At 37.3% G+C, this 21,316-nt stretch overlaps 2 protein-coding genes across 7 annotated transcripts in view; one reads left to right on the top strand and one right to left on the bottom strand.

Annotated features, from left to right (window-relative positions):
• LOC105467094 (kelch like family member 3) overlaps window positions 1-21,316 on the bottom strand; it is a 270,346-nt gene that overhangs the window by 247,655 nt on the left and 1,375 nt on the right. For 2 of the 6 annotated variants that reach the window (XM_071098385.1, XM_071098387.1), the window contains exon 1: window positions 13,643-15,294. The exons of 2 other annotated variants lie outside the window; for them this stretch is intronic. The gene's annotated coding sequence lies outside the window, so the exon portion shown is untranslated. Of the gene's footprint in view, window positions 1-13,642; window positions 15,295-16,577; window positions 16,765-21,316 lie in introns of those variants that run through there. 2 more of the 6 variants (XM_071098388.1, XM_071098386.1) reach the window with 2 other exon arrangements.
• LOC105467254 (myotilin) lies at window positions 775-21,175 on the top strand. The gene is made up of 10 exons (XM_071098394.1): window positions 775-880; window positions 3,766-4,332; window positions 9,198-9,372; window positions 10,897-10,998; window positions 14,148-14,197; window positions 15,294-15,426; window positions 16,713-16,920; window positions 19,357-19,522; window positions 20,190-20,323; window positions 20,538-21,175. The coding sequence occupies exons 2-10, from the start codon at window positions 3,977-3,979 to the stop codon at window positions 20,708-20,710; spliced, it is 1,497 nt and encodes a 498-aa protein (XP_070954495.1). The 5' UTR covers window positions 775-880; window positions 3,766-3,976; the 3' UTR covers window positions 20,711-21,175.

Here is a 21,316-nt window from a genome sequence, read left to right as displayed (position 1 = left end):
AAGGAAACTATATAACTCTCAGGAGTAAAGGGAGATGAACATACATTGACAGCCCTAATTATATAGATTGCTTATTTGTTTGGTTGTTTCTTGTTTCAAAACTCTTTTAGAATAAAAGTACTAGGCGAAAGGGGCATATGCCATATGGATTCAGAAAACTTGCTAAAGAAACACAATCATGTTTTTCCACCTCCCTACCTTGCCAGTGACATGTCACTATGACCCTGGTCTCCTGCTTTGCGCAGACTGCCCTCACCTTGGAACAAATTGCTAGTACTCAGAGATCTCAAATCTATTATTGAATCCTACTCTCATTAGGCAAAAGAAAAAAAGACTTCAGATGAAGAATTATGCAATACAAATCAATTTGGAGCCCATCTACCACTGGTCTTATTCCTGGGGAAGTCTTAGTATAATAGATAGATGAACTCCACTCCTGAAATATTATTTCCCTTTTAGTCCTGTCTCTTAAATTGGGAAAATTCAAAGTCCCCACCATAATAAAGAAATAAGAGGGTTTTTTTCTATTTTTCCCATTTCCCTATTCACCGCCCTTCCCTCACATGAGCTTGCTAAAGTTCATAGTCAAAATTCACGTCTAAAATAAAGAGGCTTGCAAAAGAAGCTCATGTAATCCCACTCCTTAAATATCACTAAGACATCTGAGATATTGTTTAGATTGTGGACTCTTACTTTGACATGCCAGCATAGGTAGATGGACAGGCAAGCACATCAGATGTCACTGTTTGGCAGCTGATAAAAGTCAGTGGTGCTATAATACTAAGCACAGAGCCACTAGATTAGTCTGTGAGGGAAGGAGATGCCTCTTCCTTCCCTTCAATAGTGGGTTAAACCCTGCTGGCACCCTCTGGAACTACGGGTAAGTCCCTTCTTTATTCCTACTACACTTTTAGGTCTTGTTTTTGTTTTCTGTCCAAATCAGATGAGTGTATACAAAGATGATTTTCAGATAAAAAGTTTCAAAGCCACAACATTATAATGATATTACATGAAGATTTAAAGAGCAAACGACTCATTCATTTCACTGAGCCTGGAAGGCATTATACAAATGATAGAAGGAAAGACAGCTGCGTCTCATTATTTTTAAATCACCATTTTTCCTTGAAAAGGGACACTTGATCTGATGTAATTGTGGTGATGGCTTATGAATGCAACATATCCTCTATCAGTCCTCTGTGCAAATCTATGCTATATTAGAGATAGACAGGAAAAAAATGTTAAGATTTTTAAAACAGGAGACTGAATACTACTTTATTTATAAAAATATTTGAAATTCATTTAACATTATTTGGAATAAAGTTATACTGTCAAATAACAGAATCTACTATAGAATTGTTGAACAGTAACTACAAACATAAAGAAAAGACTTACAGAATTACCTGTGTAAATGTCTGTATAAAATTTTGTTGACACATGGATAAAATGAAACTTATGAAATAACATATTTTTAATTAGGCTTTTAAAAATATCGCTAATTATTAACAATGTAGGCCAATATCAACATGTACAAGACAGTTGACATTCTGAAAATATATGTAAAGAAAAAAAGGGAACTGCTTTTGGAAAATATCTACTATTTCATAATTGGTTTATTCCTTGCTATCTGAAATGAGCCTCAATAATGTACCTGCCCAGAAAGAAATTTAGGAATCAAACTCTGGATTCAATTCTGCAACAGACTGAATAAACCGATAACTACAAAACTACTTGTCTTGATATAGACTTTTTTTTTAAGATCTACTCAAGGCCCTCCTGCAGGATGTTTTTCCCCAGCAATTTAAAATGCCTAAAGTAGTTCATTTCTAAAATGCATTCTAGTTTAATGTATTTGTGTTCATAAACTTGAAATTAAGGAATATTTAACTTTTTAAGTATTCTTTTTCATTAGCGTCTTTCACTTGGCTGCTTAGTTGCATTTCTGTTTTTTCCTAAAATTGCTAGTTTTAATTTAACTCTAAACTACATAGGCAACCTTGAAATACTATTTTTTGAAAGTATCCTATTATTTACGATGAAACTCTTTGGTCTGGAAAAGTTTCATTAACATTTTATCCAAGACAGTAACTAAAATAATTACAAGACTTCATTTCAATGATGACAAACAATTTGATTAATTTTTCCGTTAAAAGTTTGATTTGTCATTATCTCAGTATTGGCTTATACAATGTGAAACAAAATAGGCAAATGTATTTTGAATCAATTTATCTGATATTTTCAATGAAAACAGGATTAGTGTTAAAACAATTTATAAGGCTAGTCTTTGTGTGTAATGTCTATATATAGTTCTGCTTAGGTTTACCATACTAATGGAAAAAAATCAGAGGCAAATACAATCCTTCAAGGTTGATTTTCATGGCAAATGTTTCATCTAAGAAAAAATGAGGATGTACTGTAGGAAGGCAGGAGGGCCACTACAGAGCTAAGCAGGAGGAATGGCACCTGTCTTTTCTTGGTAAGGTATAGACTAAATTCATACGTGTCTTATTTACTTGTATGCGTCCTGTTTGCCATTTGAAAAGAAAAAGTAAAACAGCAAAAATCAATTTCAAAATTAGTCTATCTGAGATCTCCAAAGGTGTGGCAGAAAAAAAAGAAAAAAAAGACCAAAAACCAAAATTAGTCTAAAATACATACTAAACAAATAATAAAAAGTAAAACTCTAAATAATTAAAAGCACATCAAGACCAACAACTAGAAAGTATAATCTAAAAATAACAGAATTATAGGGTATGATTCTGTTTAAAAATACATAATAAAAACAGAAAAATTTGTAAGTGGCTCTGGAATACAGCCTGTAACATATATTCCACACAAACATATACATACAATCACTCCTTAATTAATATCTAGTTTAGTAATATGGTCAGTTTGGAATCAAGGAGAGAAAAAGCAGCAGTGAATTGTAAGGTTAAAAAGCAATCCACTCAGCTAGGTGCGGTGGTTCATGCCCGTAACCCCAGCACCAAGGGAGGCTGAGGCAGGAAGATTGCTTGAGGCTAGGAGTTTAAGACCAGTCTAGGTAACATAGTGAGACCCTGTCTCTATTAAAGAAAGAAAGGAAAGAAAAGAAAAGAAAAGAAAAGGAAAGGAAAGGAAAGGAAAGGAAAGGAAAGGAAAGGAAAGGAAAGGAAAGGAAAGGAAGAAGGAAGGAAGGAAGGAAGGAAGGAAGGAAGGAAGGAAGGAAGGAAGGAAGGAAGGAAGGAAGGAAGGAAGGAAGGAAGGAAGGAAGGAAGGAAAGGAAGGAGGGAGGGAGGGAGGGAGGGAGGGAGGGAGGGACGGACGGACGGACGGACGGACGGAAAGAAAGAAAGAAAGAAAGAAAGAAAGAAAGAAAGAAAGAAAGAAAGAAAGAAAGAAGGAAGAAAAAAAGAAAAATTAGCCAGGTGTGGTGGCTTATACGTGTAGTCCCTACTCTGGAGGGTGCAGTGGGAGGATGGCTTGTGTCCAGGAGTTGGAGGGGCTGCAGTGAGCTATGATCACCTGGGTGACCAAGCAAGACACACAAAGAAGGAAGGAAAGAAGGAAGGAAGGAAGGAAGGAAGGAAGGAAGGAAGGAAGGAAGGAAGGAAGGAAGGAAGGAAGGAAGGAAGGAAGGAAGGAAGGAAGGAAGGAAGGCAGGCAGGCAGGCAGGCAGGGAGGGAGGGAGGAAGGGAGGGAGGGAAAGCACATAAGATCTGAAAGATGTCACATAAACAATGTTATTGTTTAAGCAAATATTGTAACAATTATTTTCTTCTTTTGAAGGAACAATATTCTTCAAGAGAAGCTCACTCTACCAAAGCCAGGAGCACAGTATTCTCAGGATCTCAACAAGGAAGAGCAGACGAAGGTTGCTTCTGATTCCTTGCAACCTTCTGTAATTCCAGGCTTGTGGCCCCAAATTCAGGGCCCCACCCTTCCAGGAACAAATCATTATAGTAATAACTTGCCTTCATCTTCCACATACCAACTAAGCATGTTTAACTACGAACGTCCAAAACACTTCATCCAGTCCCAAAACCCATGTGGCTCCAGATTGCAGCCTCCTGGACCGGAAACCTCCAGCTTCTCTAGCCAGACCAAACAGTCTTCCATTACCATCCAGCCCCGCCAGTGTACAGAGCAAAGATTTTCCGCCTCCTCAACAGTGAGCTCTCACATCACCATGTCCTCCTCCGCTTTCCCTGCCTCTCCCCAGCAGCCTGCTGGCTCCAACCCAGGCCAAAGGGTTACAACCACCTATAACCAGTCCCCAGCCAGCTTCCTCAGCTCCATATTACCATCACAGCCTGATTACAATAGCAGTAAAATCCCTTCCGCTATGGATTCCAAGTAAGTGAATTTTTATATACCGCATGTATAGTGAAATTATATCTGAGGAGTTTGCATGGGGGTAGGAGTTTTGGGGGTATGCTGCAGTTAATTCTTTACTATTTAAAAAGGCAATGTGACCTTACAGTCTCATTCCATAGTTCTACTAGAACATGCTGAACCAGGGTACTGGCAATAAGAGGTCATCTGACCATTCTCCAGTGTCCAGGCTGAGCTGAATCCAAATTACCTATTACGCCATAATATTATTTACCCATTATTTTCCATCTTGGAAAAAAATAACTTCTCACATACCCAAGAACAATGAACTTTTCCTTTAGTTCTAAGCTAAGCTCCTCATGCTGTAAATTTAATTCCTCTGGTTCTGGGCTCGGCTAAGATGCACACCTGTCTGCTCTTCTTCAGATAGGATTTCCTCTCACATAAGCTGAGGCTATTAAGTTTCTTCTCAGTCTTTTCTTCCTATCCCTTTTCCCCTCTAATCCTGAATATCCACTTGGCTCAAAAATTCTTAAATTAACAAATAAAAAAATCTGGAACTCAGACCCTTGAATATATACATTTTCCTTACTGTGATCAGAAGAAGGAAGGCCTGAATAGATGAAGGCTTATGACCTTAAGGTTTCTTTTGGTAATTAAAACCACACCTTGTTCAAATTAGTTGGGTTGATCTAAATACAAGGACTAATACTGAAGCCTTATGCAAACATGTGCTACTTCAACTACCCTAAGACTGTCCTAGGAGAACCTAGTATGAAAAAGGACATGGTGGTTATGCTTTTTTTAAAACATGAACTGAATACCTTGTGCTTACGCAAACTAAAGGCTATCAGCTTTCCGGTTCCTTGGCTGGCTGGAACATCAGAGAATTAAATCAGAGGCATCTCAAAAATTGTCTGATGGAATATGTTTTGTTGCAGCCTTACTAATACATTACTCAACTCTGATAGTTTCTCGCAATCTTCTCTAGAGGCTAATTTTTCTAGAAACTCCTATTAGTGGTGACAACTTTGGAAATCTAGTTTCCTGCCTATAGCAATTCAACTTGCAAAAAAAAACTTTTCAATATTTAAAAAAATAAAAATCAGGAAAACCAAAAACATTTGTTAGAATCTTAGACACATTAAGTTGAACCATTTGAAATGGCTGATAGTCAACTGTTTTTGACCTACAAAAATGGCATTCTCAAAGGTTTAACCTAATAATTTAAAAGGATGTTTTCAATAACTGAGAGCCCTTTCTTTCTCTTCCCTCCCAAATTCCCTTTATATTCATAATATATAGTAGATCTTTCTTGGTTACATTTACTCAGATGATCATTTTCCATCTAGCTTTCTATTATTTCCATATTTCCTATATTAGCATTTTAAAATCTAAAAGAATTTTTTCTGTTTTTCTTAGTAAAGTCTTTCAATCATATTTCAAATTACTACCCAGAAAAGAAAGTTATCAAAGACTTAAGAAAAGAGAAAGAAAGCCAAAAATATAGTAAGAAATAAAGCCTAGGAGGTCCCCAAACCAGAGATCAAAGATCCACTTTAGCTGTTCCATTTTCAGCAACCACAGATAACTCTTTAATCTTCCCATAGCTACTTGATACCCATTTTGTGTCCAGCTGTACAGAGTGGAAAGCCCTGGTCCTTTGAACATTTGTGCACAACTCCCTCATTGTTATGATGGGCTCCAGTTTGCCCTGACTTCAAAATAATCCCTTGGATTCTGACCTAGAGAAGTTTGAAAGTTTTATTTAGGTTTTCATCAATAAGAAGCTCTTAAACATTTTACCCAGTTGATCAAACCACAGACTGAAAATTGAGGGGAACTCAGTTATTCCTTCCAAAAAGCTTGCTATGTGAAATTCAGCAAGCGCTTTACCTACACAGTGCTTCAGTTTTCTGGTCTGTAGCAATATTAAGGAGTTAGGTAACTAATGATAGAGAAAGAACCTATAAAGCAGCATGCAAAAGTATTATTAGTTTGTAAATAGGAACATTTATCAAGTCATAACACTTAATCCACCTAAACTGGGAATAATGAGGGTATTTAGCGAACAAAGTGACTGAGGTTACGTATACATCAGTGATTCTCAAGATTGGTTTTGATAATCCTTCAGGATTTCTCAGATATATTCAGAATTTCCCAGATATGACATGTCTAAAAACAATTATTTAATGCTAATTCACGTTAACAAATGTGTGACTTATAAAGATGGTAAGCTAGCATTAAAAAAAAAAAAAAAAACAGTAGGCTATGCCAGGTGTGGTGGCTCACACCTATAATCCCACCACTTTGGGAGGCCAAGGTGGACAGATCATCCGAGGTCAGGGATTTGAGACCAGGCTGACCAACATGGTGAAACCCTGTCTCTACTAAAAGAAATACAAAAAAATTAGCAGGGTGTTGTGGCAGGCGCCTGTAACCCCAGCTACTTGGGAGGCTGAGGCATGAGAATCGCTTGAACCTGGGAGACAGAGGGAGGCAGAGGTCGCAGTGAGCCAAGACCATGCCATTGCACTCCAGCCTGGACAACAAGAATGAAACTGTCCCCCACCAAAAAAAAAACAAAAAAAAAAGTGGGCTGTTATAATTTCATATGATTGAAAAAATATGAGATCTATAAGGCCAAAGAGATTTTGCCACTTTGATCTAGGAATTCAATCTTAAAAAAAAGTCACTATTTTAAATAACATTTTGTTTGGCTATTTAATTAACTGAACAAATCAGACTTTAAAGATTTATATAGACAACAATGAAGATCTTAAGACCTAAAATGTCAGGAGAGGAAATGTGTATCATTAGCTTTCAATAGAGTGTCCTGAATACCATGAAAATCACTCATTCACTCAACTGATAGTATCTCCTATACCCATGCTTTATGTTCGTGGATATAAATGATATAATGATAAGAAATAAGACACATTTTTTCTCCAGAATGTTTACAATCTAATGATTACTAACCAAGTCCCCAAAGCCAATAAAAATTAAAACTCTGGCCCTACTTGGAGGAAATACATTTCTACTTAGCTCCACAAGTCCTTTTAATGATCCTTGAGAATATTTGGAAAGGATCATTTCAGAGAATAGACCAAGATTGTCTCATCTGGATGGCCGGAGAACATTTATTATAATAATGGTAAAATACTCATTGAGGGCAGTGGCTAGTTTCCTCACATTAAATAGATTAATAAAGATTAGCCCCTACAGGCCAGGTGTGGTGGCTCAAGCCTATAATCCCAGCACTTTGGGAGGCCCAGGCAGGCAGATTACCAGAGGTCAGGAGTTTGAGACCAGCCTGGCCAACATGGCAAAACTCCGTCTCTACTAAAAATACAAAAATTAGCCTAGCATGGTGGCGGGTGCCTGTAATCCCAGCTACTTGGGAGGCTGAGACAGGAGAATCACCTGAACCCGGGAGGCAGAGGTTGCAGTGAGCCGAGATCACGCCACTGCACTCCAGTCCGGGCAACACAGTGGGACTCTGTCTCAAAAAAATAAATAAAAGTTAAAAATAAAGATTAGCCCCTGCAGGGCTCTAAATGGATAAACTAGGTAAAAACTAAATAAAGCACTGTGATACATGTAAGCTACATAACAGATCTAAAAATACCGGACTCTCTAAATACCACCCTATCCTCTATCAGAATCAACAAGGGAAATATGAGAGGGGCAAGGACATCCTAGAAAAAATTTAGGATCAAAATTTGAAATAAAGACTATTTATTTGCTTTTTTTCCAGTTTACATTTCTTTCTCCTTCCTCGAATCATCCTATTCTTTCTCTAAAAATCACTTCAGCAGTATTGAAGAAACTGTCATTACTTTAGAAGTTATTCACTGTTACATAGTGCCATACTTGGATTTTCTAGAATATGAAATTAACAGGAATTGGAAATTACAGGAAAGTCAATGACTGTGTAAACAGTAGACTCCATTCAAAGCAAGAGATTATTCACTAAAAGCCAGTGGTGTGCTGGTAAATGTCTAACAATCATTGGATGAAAGAGCCATTATTTGTGATATTTACCAATTTCCCTGGTGTAAATATTTCCACCACAACTGATTTCAAACTATAACATGAAATCACAGGAAGCTGGGAAAAGATGTTAAAAATCGGCCCATAGGAAGCAGCTCCAGCACACCACCACTTAATATCTACCCACAAATCAAACAAGAAATTCAGTCATCGTAGCTATAATAAAGAACAAAATTGTGTCCTTTGCAGTAACATGGATGCAGCTTGAGGCCATTATCCTGAGCAAACTAACACAGAAACAGAAAACAAAATAGGGCATGTTCTCATTTATAAATGGGAGCTAAACATTGGGTACATATGAACACAAAGATGCAAAACAATAAACACTAGAGATTCCAAAAGCAGAAAGGGGGGAAGGAGGTGGACAAGGGTTCAAAAACTACCTATAGGGTACTATGTTCACCTCCTGGGTGACGGAATAATTAGAAGGCCAAACCCCAGCATCACACAATATATCCATGTAACAAACCTGCACATGTACTCCCAGAATCTAAAAAAAAAATTTTTTTAAGATATTAGTCATAAGATTGGAAGAGCTCTCAAGCTGCCACTAACTAGACTTACTCTCACATTCCTTAGGGAAGACCTTCAAGGAAGGACATCCTCCTTATGTCTAATCTAAATTCTTCCTCCTGCCACTTAATTTCCATTTGCCAAAAGGAAAAAAAAAAAGATAGTAACCATTCTTATAAAATATTTCTTGACTGTTATTGGGCAATTTGTTTTTAATAATACTAGCAGTACTGAGTGGCAAACTTAACATATCTAAAGGTAACTTGCAAAATGAGGCCAAGACTTTCTTTTTTAAAATCTTTTCTTTTTCCTTTTTACAGCTATCAACAGTTCTCAGCTGGCCAACCTGTAAATGCTAAGCCATCCCAAACTGCAAATGCTAAGCCCACACCAAGAACTCCTGATCATGAAATACAAGGATCAAAAGAAGCTTTGATTCAAGATTTGGAAAGAAAGCTGAAATGCAAGGACACCCTTCTTCATAATGGAAATCAAGTGGGCAAGATGTCTATTTTATACAAAAGGCCACTTAAACCATAAAGTCTAATTTTAATAAGGAAGTTCTATCTCACATATCTATGTCCACATAATCAGCAAGGAATAAGATTATCTAAAAAGAAGGAATATTTGGGCCCTATTCCATTTCTCTCTGCATGAAATCACCTCTTGGTTTACAGTAGTAAAAGAATGAAGCAAATGAAAAATCTATCTGAATGGTTTAATGAAATTTTTCTTTTATTAAATATTACCCTCTCACAAACTATGTCTGATGCCCAAATAACTATTAGGAATTACTGTCAAGTCAACTTAGTGTACTTTGATGTATAATATTGACAGGTAATTATAGCTATAATTCTTATCATGTAGTCCTTATTGTGTATATTATATTAGTAACTTACCTTTAAACAGACTATATGCCTTTAATACAAATACATTTAGCCTATCAGTTGCACTGCTCTCGATCAGAAGTTAATACAATCAAATATTCAGTGCTCACTTAATAAAAGTTACTTCTGGCTGGGCGCAGTGGCTCACGTCTGTAATCCCAGCACCTTGGGAGGCCAAGGCAGGTGGATCACCAAGGTCAGGAGTTTGAGAACAGCCTGACCAATATGGTGAAACCCCATCTCTACTAAAAATACAAAAATTAGCCAGGTGTGATGGCATGCGCCTGTAATCCCAGCTACTTGGGAGGCTGAGAAAGGAGAATTGCTTGAACCCAGGAAGTGTAGGCTGCCTTGAGCCGAGATTCTGCCCCTGCACTCCAGCCTGGGCGACAGAGTGAGACTCTGTCTCAAAAATAAATTAATTAATTAAAATTAAATAAAAATTACTTCTGAATGTGAGGACATGAAGTATTATATTCAAAAATAAAGCTGACTGGAACATGCAGAACAACAGAGGAAAGGGTTGAATTTCCCTTTACTTAGGAGATCCTTATTTAAGGGCAATTATGCTTGCCTGTCACAGGAGCAAAAAGAAAGCCTAAGTGAACCTTTACTGCAAGTGAGGGAAATGGTACTAGAATAGAAGGAAAATGCTTTGAATGGACGAAAATACTTAAAAAAAAAAAAAACATAGAATCAGCTGGGCACGGTGGCTCACACCTGCAATCCCAATACTTGGGGAGGCCAAGGTGGGCGGATCATGAGATCAGGAGATCGAGACCATCCTGGCTAACGCAGTGAAACCCCGCCTCTACTAAAAATATAAAAAATTAACTGGGCGTGGTGGCGCGCGCCTGTAGTCCCAGCTACTCAGGAGGCTGAGGCAGGAGAATGGCGTGAACCCAGGAGGCGGAGGTTGCAGTGAGCCGAGATCGTGCCACTGCACTCCAGCCTGGGTGACAGAGCAAGACTCCATCTCAAAAAAAAAAAAAAAAAAAAAAACATAGAATCTATCATTCAATAGATAGAACTATGCTTCTTTAAAGTTCTGACCTATAGTAGTGGTTTTAAGGTACACCTGTACAAACATCTTTTATTAAATCTAATTACTGTCTCAATAAATTCTTTAAAGCGGCTAACATATGAAGAGAAGATGGCTCGCAGATTGCTAGGACCACAGAATGCAGCTGCCGTGTTTCAAGCTCAGAATGACAGTGGTGCACAAGACTCACAGGTAAATTAAAATGCTCTAAGTGGAGTATTTTTATTCTGTGCGATTTTTAAATGTCTGCTTTTCTAAATGCTTATAAATAGCATCTGAAATAAAAGTCGGTCAGTTCCATCTACCATTGGATACATAAAGAGACCATGATAAACATATATATGTAATTTTACCACATTTTACCCCATTTTCTGGTAGTTCTAATACCTGGATACACAATGTCACAAAAGTCAAAACACCAGAAGTCTAATGGTATTTTTCATCAGAACATTTATGGGTCAGTTAGACCTAGGACTCTCTATAGTGTCTACACGGACAGGGAATATATGGGTTGTGAACCTTCAATAGGACAGAAATTAAGATTCTAAATGAGAGTAACTATAACCGTTCTCACAAGCTGTTTAATATTTCAATGTTTTAAAATATACTTGTGGTACTAATGAAACATCCAATTCTGTTTGTTATATTCCTGTTTTCAAAAAATGCTTTCTGAAAACCAAAAAAAAAAAAAAAAAACACCCTCATGAGCAACTGTTCCAAGATTAACAAATGTATCCTTTCCAAGAAGGGATTAACTTTATGGAGGCATATCCCACAGGTTTGCACCTCATCGATTTTTTTTCTTTTTTTTAGACAGTCTTGCTCTGTCACCCAGGCAGGATGGAGTACAGTGGTGCAACCTCAGCTCACTGCAAACTCCACCTCCCGAGTTCAAATGATTCTCTTGCCTCAGCCTCTCAAGTAGCTGGGATTACAGGTGCACACCACCAGGCCCAGCTAATTTTTGTATTTTTAGTGGAGATGGGGTTTCACCATGTTGGCCAGGCTGGGACACCTCAGCCTCCAAAAGTGCTGGGATTACAGGCGTGAGCCACCACACCTGGCCTCAACTTAACAAGTAAACTTAATCCCAAAGAAAATGTACAGTCGGTGGCTGGGCACGGTGGCTCACACCTGTAATCTCAGCACTTTGGGAAGCCAAGGCGGGTGGATCACAAGGTCAAGAGATTGAGACGATCCTGGCCAACATGGTGAAACCTAGACTCTACTAAAAATATGAAAATTAGCTGGGCTTGGTGGCACGCACCTGTAGTCCCAGCTACTCGGGAGGCTGAGGCAGAAGAATCGCTTGAACTCAGGAAATGGAGATTGCAGTGAACCAAAATTGCTCCACTGTACTCCAGCCTGGGTGACAGAGCGAGACTCCATCTCAAACAAAAAAAGAAAAATGTTCAGTTGGACAGGTAGACTGAATGTTAGCACTCTCTTCCTTCCGTAGTTACCTTTCAATCCCTCCAAAAAGTCCACAAGAAACTGGGAGCCAAAGAGATTAAATTAGGAACACAAGTATTCCTAGCTTCCAAAGGCAGAAAACTGAAATTCAGTTTTTTTTTTTCCAACCTCGGCCTCCCAAGTTCAAGTGATTCTCATGCCTCAGACTCCCGAACAGACAGGACTATAGGTGCGCGCACCATGCTGGCTAATTTTTGTATTTTTAGCAGAGACGGTGATTCACCATGTTACCCACGCTGGTCTCAAACTCCTGAGCTCAACTCATCCACCTAGCTCAGCCTCCCAAAGTGCTGGGATTACAGGCATGAGCCACCACACCCGGCCTTTGAAATTAAGTTTTTTGGTTCTGTTTGATGCAACTACACCTACTAAAAAGGATGGATGAGTGTCTACCAGAGCAAGAACTAGAAACCAAAAAGAGAACTTAAATTTATTTTTGGCTACTAAACAGTTCATGAATTTGTTCATTCAACTAATTTACATGGAGAACCTACTTGTATGTTGGGCTCTGCACTTGGTATGGAAGATTATAGCAAAAATGAGACACAAACTCATCACTATTAGGGGAATTACTCAAAGCAATATTATACTGATGATGTTTTTTGTTTGAGACGGAGTCTCGCTCTGTCGCCCAGGCTGGAGTGCAGCAATGCAATCTCAGCTCACTGCAACCTCTGCCTCCCGGGTTCAAGCGATTCTCCTGCCTCAGCCTCCCAACTAGCTGGGATTATAGGCATGCACCAACATGCCCAGCTAATTTTTTGTATTTTTAGTAGAGATGGGGTTTCACCATGTTGGCCAGGCTGGTCTCAACCTCCTGACCTCAAGTGATCCACCTGCCTTGGCCTCCCAAAATACTGGGATTATAGGCGTTAGCCACCACACCCAGCCTGGATATTTTTAATTGGATTACTTTTACTTTACAAAAAAATTAGTTGATTTGTTTGATCACTGAATTGACCAGCTGTTTGGATATTCTGCTTAGAGAACCTTAAGGCTAGCCAAAAATTGTTACAGATTTGTAAGACTTTTGCCTTAAAAATGACAAAATACATTAGCTAAATAGATTCATCCCAAAGCAAATTATTTGTACTCAGATTTTGTGTGCTCCTACACCGTTTTGGGTAGGCTCTGTATTTTCCACTTTGTATCTTCCACTGTGCTAGGCACAGTGAAATGCAAAATATACACTACTTAATCAATTAGTTCTCTTATAATTTTCATAAATCCCTGATTTCATTCTCAAATAGAAATAATTTTCTGGTGTTCGGATATAAATCCTATAAGATGTTTGCTTAAATATAACTTTATTAAACAGGAATTAATGCTATTTTACAAAGCTTGTTCATAGCTCTACACATACCTTTTGTGAAGTCCATCAGGATTTTGTGCCATGAGCTAAAAAGAGAAGAATTTTCCAGCCTAATATGTGTTTACTGCTGTTGGTGCCACTTTTGAGCAGCAGGCATAATACCCTGTATCTACTGCCAATACAAGTGACTTCATGTCTATTCCTGTTTTACTAAAGGACAATCTGTACTCTGCGCTCTCATTTCAAATGCACCAGGGAGACACATCATCCTTTGTCATAAAATAGTCATCCGAAAAATGAACCACCATCAATTCCAAGTCTAGCTAATTTTCATAAATAATATTTGTTAAATAGTCCTATTAATTCTGGGCTTTCTTGCTAGAGTGGTAGTATATTAGTATACTGTATTTTAAGTGCTTAAAAGATGAATGTATAGAACTTACCAGGGCTGTACAAATACAGCCAAAATAGGAATGTTCCTTTCAACTATACTTAATTCTGCTTCATTCAAGCTAACAATTGCATGTAAACATTCTTACTTTGTTTTAATTTCAAGCAACACAACTCAGAACATGCGCGACTGCAAGTTCCTACATCACAAGTAAGGTAAAAATTTTTTAATTTTAAAGAAATGTACGTTTTCCTACCTAAAATATTTTCAGCTTAAAAATGTAGTATTTCTAAAGCCCTCGAGCCTACTCTATATCTTTTAAAAAATACAATGTGTATTTTCTAATGTCTGAGATGACGACCAAAATTTTGACGTTATCAAAACTATCACAGGGGAATTTTTTAGTGTTTTGGTCAAACAAGCCAGGACCATGCTTCTATATTAAACAATTTTCTCATGACAATGGAGACCCAATTCTAATTATACAATCTTTGGTGGTAAGAATAATCTACTGGGTACTGGGCATTTTAATAGATCATTTCTTCATCAATTGATGGCACTGTAAAAGAGAAACTAAGATGTACAATTTGTACCAGATATTTCTAAATTGCTACCATTTCTAATAGTCATCAAATATGCCACAGGTAAATACAGCCCTATGGCCTCTCTCCATTGTTATTACACTATCAGATCAAATAGTAGATTCTCTGGTTTCAAATTTGATGGCTAGGCTGGACGCGGTGGCTCACGCCTGTAATCCTAGCACTTTGGAAGGCCAAGGTGGGTAGATCACCTGAGGTCAGGAGTTCAAGACCAGGCTGATCAACATAGTGAAACCCCGTCTCTACTAAAAATACAAAATTAGCCAGGTGTAGTGGCACATGCCTGTAATTCCAGCTACTCGGCAGGCTGAGGCAGGAGAACCGCTTGAACCCAAGAGGCGGAGGTTGGCATAACTGAAATACATCTCTGAATATCACCATATACATGTTCACACCACCCCTACAGAAAAATGTCAAAAACTTAATTTGGATTTATTTATTTATTTTTGAGACAGACTCTCACTCTGTTGTCCAGGCTGGAGTGCAGCGACGTGATCTCGGCTCACTGCAACCTCCGCCTCCCAAGTTCAAGCGATTCTCCTGCCTTAGCCTCCCGAGTGAGCTGAGATTGGGCCACTGCACTCCAGCCTGGGCAACAAGAGTGAAACTCCATCGCAAAAAAAGTAAAGTTGATGGCTAAACTATATTTGTGCAAAATGAAAAGCAATGATAATATTTACACATAGTTGTTATCAAAATATTCTTGTAGAAGTAGATCATCCTCAAGGGGAGATGTGAATGATCAGGATGCAATCCAGGAGAAATTTTACCCACCACGTTTCATTCAAGTGCCAGAGAACATGTCGATTGATGAAGGAAGATTCTGCAGAATGGACTTCAAAGTAAGAGAAGAGTTCAAAAGTACTGGGGGAAAATTAACAATGGGATACTGTTTTGAAAAATGTCCTTTTCCTACTTCATAGCTTGCAAAGCACTACGTACAATGTACAATGGACAAGAACACAAATTCTGAAGCCAAACTGATGTGGGTTTGAATTCTGGCTCTGCCACTTTCCAGCTAAGCAACTTTAGACAAGTCATTTAACCTCTCTGTGCTTTTGTCTCCTCATCTGTAAAATGGGATAACAAATACCCCAAAAAGTTATGAGGATTAATCGAGTAAATAGGTATACCTCATAAATACTCTTTATAAGTGAAGCTATCAGAACAATAGAATTTTTAAACTATAATGCCTTTTTCTTTTTTTTTTTTTTTTTTTGAGACAGGGTCTTGCTCTGTCACCCACGCTGGAGTGCAATCTCAGCTCACTGCAACCTGTCTTCCAGGTTCAAGCCATCCTCCCACCTCAGCCTTCCTAGCAGCTGAAACTACAGACACGTGCCACCATGCCCAGCTAGTCTAGAACTCCTGGGTTCAAGGCGATCCACTCACCTTGGCTTCCCAAAGTATTGGGATTACAGGCGTAAGCCACTGTGCTCAGGCTTAACGTATAACGTTTCTCCAATTCTCCTCTATCAAGAAATTCAAGCCACCCTGCTTTCTCTTGCCCTAAAAGAGTCCCTCAGACTAGGAAAGCTCTTTAGAAGAGGTTATATTTTTATTATCCTTATTTTGGAGAACTTTTCGTTATAAAATTTTTTTTCCAGATTCCTTATGAACTAAAGTTAGTGTTAAAGCTTTGGATTTCATTAACAGTTTATGTAAAAACACTTAACAAATTGCCATTTATATGCCAAACTATAGCTCAAGAACACTCTGTTTTAGAAAAATTACTCATTAGATCAGCAAGCCTCATATATATGTGCCTCTGTGACTTCATTTGCAGTCACATTTAGCCAGAAAAGCAATATGACTTCTATATTCCTTATAGAAACCAACGTAACATAAATTAATGTTCTAAGTATAGTAATTAAGAGTTCATAAAGAGACTGAGGTTGCATGTAAAACAGTTATGGTTTGAGATAGTCTAAAAATACTATATTAATTTCAAGGATCTTATTTTCCAATGTTTTGTTTAAAAAAGTATAAATGCCTTTTGAGCCCTTGTTTTGCATTTCAATCACAAACCCACTCAGATACAGGAACTGTTTAAATTCATATATGGACAAATAGGTTTCAGTGATGCAATACTTTAAAATCTGCCATCTCCTTGTGTTTTTCTTTCTAGGTGAGCGGATTGCCAGCTCCTGATGTGTCATGGTATCTAAATGGAAGACCAGTTCAATCAGATGATTTGCACAAAATGATAGTGTCTGAGAAGGGTCTTCATTCACTCATCTTTGAAGTAGTCAGAGCTTCAGATGCAGGGGCTTATGCATGTGTTGCCAGGAATAGAGCAGGAGAAGCCACCTTCACTGTGCAGCTGGATGTCCTTGGTAAGCCTCCAAAAAGACCCTTGAGAATTCCTTAAAATCCAGAAGTACTGAAAAAAAGAAGGTATTTTAAAAGAAAAGCCCAGCAGACTTCATATTTAAGGTTAATGTCTACACAACCTATTGGACTGTCCATTTTTATCTACAAACCACAGGAAAAAATATACATATATATACACACATACACACACCCACACACCCACACATATATATATGTAAAGGAAAATCAGTGAAACTAGAATGATAGATCTATCACCAAAGCTTTTCTGGAAAGAAAATAAGTCATACAATTTTAGACAAACCAAATAAGGAAGCATAAGCATTTCTAGATGTAACTATAGAGTCTCAAAATAAAAATCTTAGTCTAATCATTTCTCTGGTCTTTGTTTCTCCAAAATGAGGATAATAAAAATAATCAATCTGACTCATGATATTATGAAATTATCACAATCTGTCATAATGTTAAATACATAGTTTAAAATTGAAGAGTAGGAAGGGTATAGTGACTCAGGCCTGTAATCCCAACACTTTAAGAGGCGCCAAGGTGGGAGGATCACTTGAGCCAAGGAGTTTGAGACCAGCGGGGTAACAAATAGCAAGACCTTCTTTGTCTCTACAAAAAATAAAAAAAGTTAGCTGGGCATAGTGGTGCCAGCTTCTAGAGAGGCTAAGGTGGGAAGATAACTTGAGCCTGGAGTTTGAGGTTACAGTGAGCTATGATTGCACCATTGCACCACTGTACTCTGGCCTGGGTGACAGAGTAAGACCTTGTTTTAAAAAATTTCTTAAAAAATTAAGAGTAAATATCAACTTTTAATCTTAGACTATGTCCTTTTTACTAGGAAACTAATCTCTAATTATAACCAAAACAGGCCTACTTGCTTTAGAAAACAGGTATGGCTACATTTATGTCTCAAATCTGTCTTAAGTAGGGCAGTTCTTATAAAACTGGTGTCTAGTTTTTAAATTTTACACGTTAAGTGCTTTAAATATACAAGTTGAGTATCCCTAAACCAAAAATCTGAAATCTTTAAGATGCTCCAAAATCGACATGACACACAAAGGAAATGTTCATTAGAGCATTCTGGATTTTCAGATTAAGGATGCTCAACAAGTATAACGCTAATATTCTAAAATTTTTAAAAAATCAGAAATCCAAAACACTTCTGGTCCCAAGCATTTCAGATAATGGATACTCAACCCATACCACATTTTTAATACTTTAAACCATTGTATATTGCATAAGAGATATTTTGTTATAATTCACTGTTTATTATACAAAAGTTTGATCAGGTTAAAGGATAAACTATTTCTTGAGTTTATATTCCACCCAGATCAATACAAAAATCTTTAAGATTATTCCATAATATACCAAAGGACCTCAACCTAAGGGAAAAACTAGTGAGCTGGAAATTTTCAAAAACACATACAATTTAAGTGATTAAAGTTTAGGCAAATCTTATTTGTACCAGTTGCTTCAGAAATACTACAATAGTAGAGCTGAAAGAGATCTTGGCTGCCATCTGTTTAATCTCATCTCTCCTTCAGAAAAATCAGGGTTATGGTACTGAACTATCCTTTCCTCTCTCCCCTCAGGTAGGAAAACAAGGTCATAATAATTACTGATATTCCCATATTCCTTCACAGTTTACAAAGTATCTCTTCGTTTATTATCTCATTTGTTCCTTACAACTATTTTGTGTGGTAGACACAACAGTTACTACTACCTGGATTTTTTTTTTAAACAATAGATAAAACTGAGATTCAGAGAAACTAAACAAAATTTTATCAGTTTTGCATGGCTCGTGGAGCCACTAGGTAATTTGAACCCAAGTTGTCTGATACTCTTTCCATCACTCATGCCGCCTCCCTGTAGATGAGATGATTAAAAAATACAACTTAAATTTGGGCCAGGCACAGTGGCTCATGCCTGTGATCCCAACACTTTACGAAGCTCAGGTGGGCAGATCACTTGAGGCCAGGAGTTAAGAGATCAGCCTGGCTAACATGGCAAAACCCCATGTCCACTAAAAAAATACAAAAATTAGCCGGGTGTGGTGCACGCCTGTAATCCCAGCTACTCAGGAGACTGTGGCAGGAGAATTCCTTGAACCTGGGAGGCGGAGGTTGCAGTGAGCCAAGATCGCACCACTGCGCTCCAGCCTGGGCAAAAGAGCGAGACTTCGCCTCAGAAAAAAAAGAATATGACTTAAGTTTTAATGAAATATAATTATCTGATTATCAATTCAATGAATCATTACATTAGAGTTTAGAATTCTGAACGGTGTAATAAAATAGTATTGCATGTCTTTTTAACTAAAAGTTTCTAATTCTGTTGCTGTTGGTTTTAACATTTTAATATCAACATACAAATTTCATAATGATTTAATACCTTTTTTACAATATTTCAAACACTTGAATTTTTGTATTAATATATAGCAAAAGAACATAAAAGAGCACCAATGTTTATCTACAAACCACAGAGCAAAAAAGTTTTAGAGGGAGACTCAGTGAAACTAGAATGCCAGATCTCGGCTATACCTCCACCGAAGCTTTTCTGGAAAAGAAATAATGAAATGGTACAATTCAACACTGACCGAATAAGGTAGGATATGTATTTCTAGACTTACTATAGTTTATTTGGGCGAATCCAGTTATACTTTTTAACATGCATTATAAATGGCATGCATTTATCTCAATTTGTCTAGTTTTTAAAACACTGAAGAATAATATAATAAAATATATATTAGATAATAAATGTAAGAAAACTTCAGTAAGCCAGATTCCACTAATCGGAAATGTAAGGCATAAAGCAGACTAGGATTTATCTTTTTATCAATGATGATGAAAGATGGCTCAAGGAAATAAATGACATAAACAAGATTAAAGGGGGATCTTTTCTTTTCTTTTCTTTTCCTTTTTTTCTTTACAAAAAGCTTCAGCCTTTATTAAACAAAGGAGAAGGTAGAAGACAGATAAGGGAACAGGTCAGAACCCCTCCGGTTCCCCTATACATACACATAAATACAAACACAGACACACCCAAGCGAATGACAGAGACCATCAGGGATCAGGGGACAGACTGAAGGGCAGAGGGAGACAGCACCCAAGGGGGGATGTTTAATTCAAGAAAACCAATAGCTATTTGGCAATAAATAGATACAGCTTCGGAATTTTCAAATGTTTTTTTCTTCTCAGTCTGACTGTAGGTCAGAGACATCCACTTCCCAGAAATAATTCCTGTACTTTCATTTCTTAAAAATTTTTTTCAGCTTATATCAAGATAACACTGGAAGAGTTACTTTACTGATAAAAGATGTAAACAAGAAAGATGCTGGGTGGTATACTGTGTCAGCAGTTAATGAAGCTGGAGTGACCACATGTAACACAAGATTAGACGTTACGGGTATGTCATACTATTAACCAAAGTATTATAACGGATTTAACTAGGAAGATTTAATAAGAAATGCAAATTCCAGCAGAGTATAAAAGTTGAGAGATTTTCCCTATATATAATCAGCTTTGGTTCTTTTTTCTTTTCCTGTCTGATAATAAATACCTAGGTGTCCAATTTGGTTAGAACAGGTTTTCTGAATCAACTTTTATGTGATCTATTTCAGCACGCCCAAACCAAACTCTTCCAGCTCCTAAGCAGTTACGGGTTCGACCAACATTCAGCAAATATTTAGCACTAAACGGGAGAGGTTTGGATGTAAAACAAGCTTTTAACCCAGAAGGAGAATTTCAGCGTTTGGCAGCTCAATCTGGACTCTATGAAAGTGAAGAACTTTAATAACTTTACCAACATTGGAAAACAGCCAACTACACCATTAGTAATATAATTGATTACATTTTTTGAAATTAATCCATAGCTGTATTAACAGATTATGGTTTTAATTAGGTAATATAGTTAATATATATTTATAATATTATTTATCCTTTGACTCTTGCACATTCTATGTACTCCTCCAATTTGTGAAGCCTACAGGAAATCTGGGTATATGGATTTGTAACTGTAGAAGACCATCTTAAAATACAGGATTTTAACATTTAAGTCATACACATTTAACAATTACAGGTTATAAATTAGTATCAACTTTTTAAACACATCTAATGCTTGTAATAACGTTTATTGGTACTGCTTTCTAAATACTGTTTTACCCGTTTTCTCTTGTAGGAATACTAACATGGTATAGATTATCTGAGTGTTCCACAGTTTTATGTCAAAAGAGAATAAAATTCAAATATTTAAAACGGACTGTCTCCTCTTCACAAAAGTCTAGATCTGTAAAATAAAACTCCACTCAGCAAAACCTATGAATAACAAGTTCCAAAAGAGGAATGTTATATTCTAGAACAGTGTGAAGCTCACTTACAGCTCAGCCAATTCTTCTAGAAA

The sequence above is a fragment of the Macaca nemestrina genome, chromosome 6, assembly GCF_043159975.1.
Source record: "Macaca nemestrina isolate mMacNem1 chromosome 6, mMacNem.hap1, whole genome shotgun sequence".
Taxonomy (NCBI): Eukaryota; Metazoa; Chordata; class Mammalia; order Primates; family Cercopithecidae; genus Macaca; species Macaca nemestrina.
The sequence above is the reverse complement of the archived record's forward strand: the minus strand, read 5'-3'. Positions and strand labels throughout refer to the sequence as shown.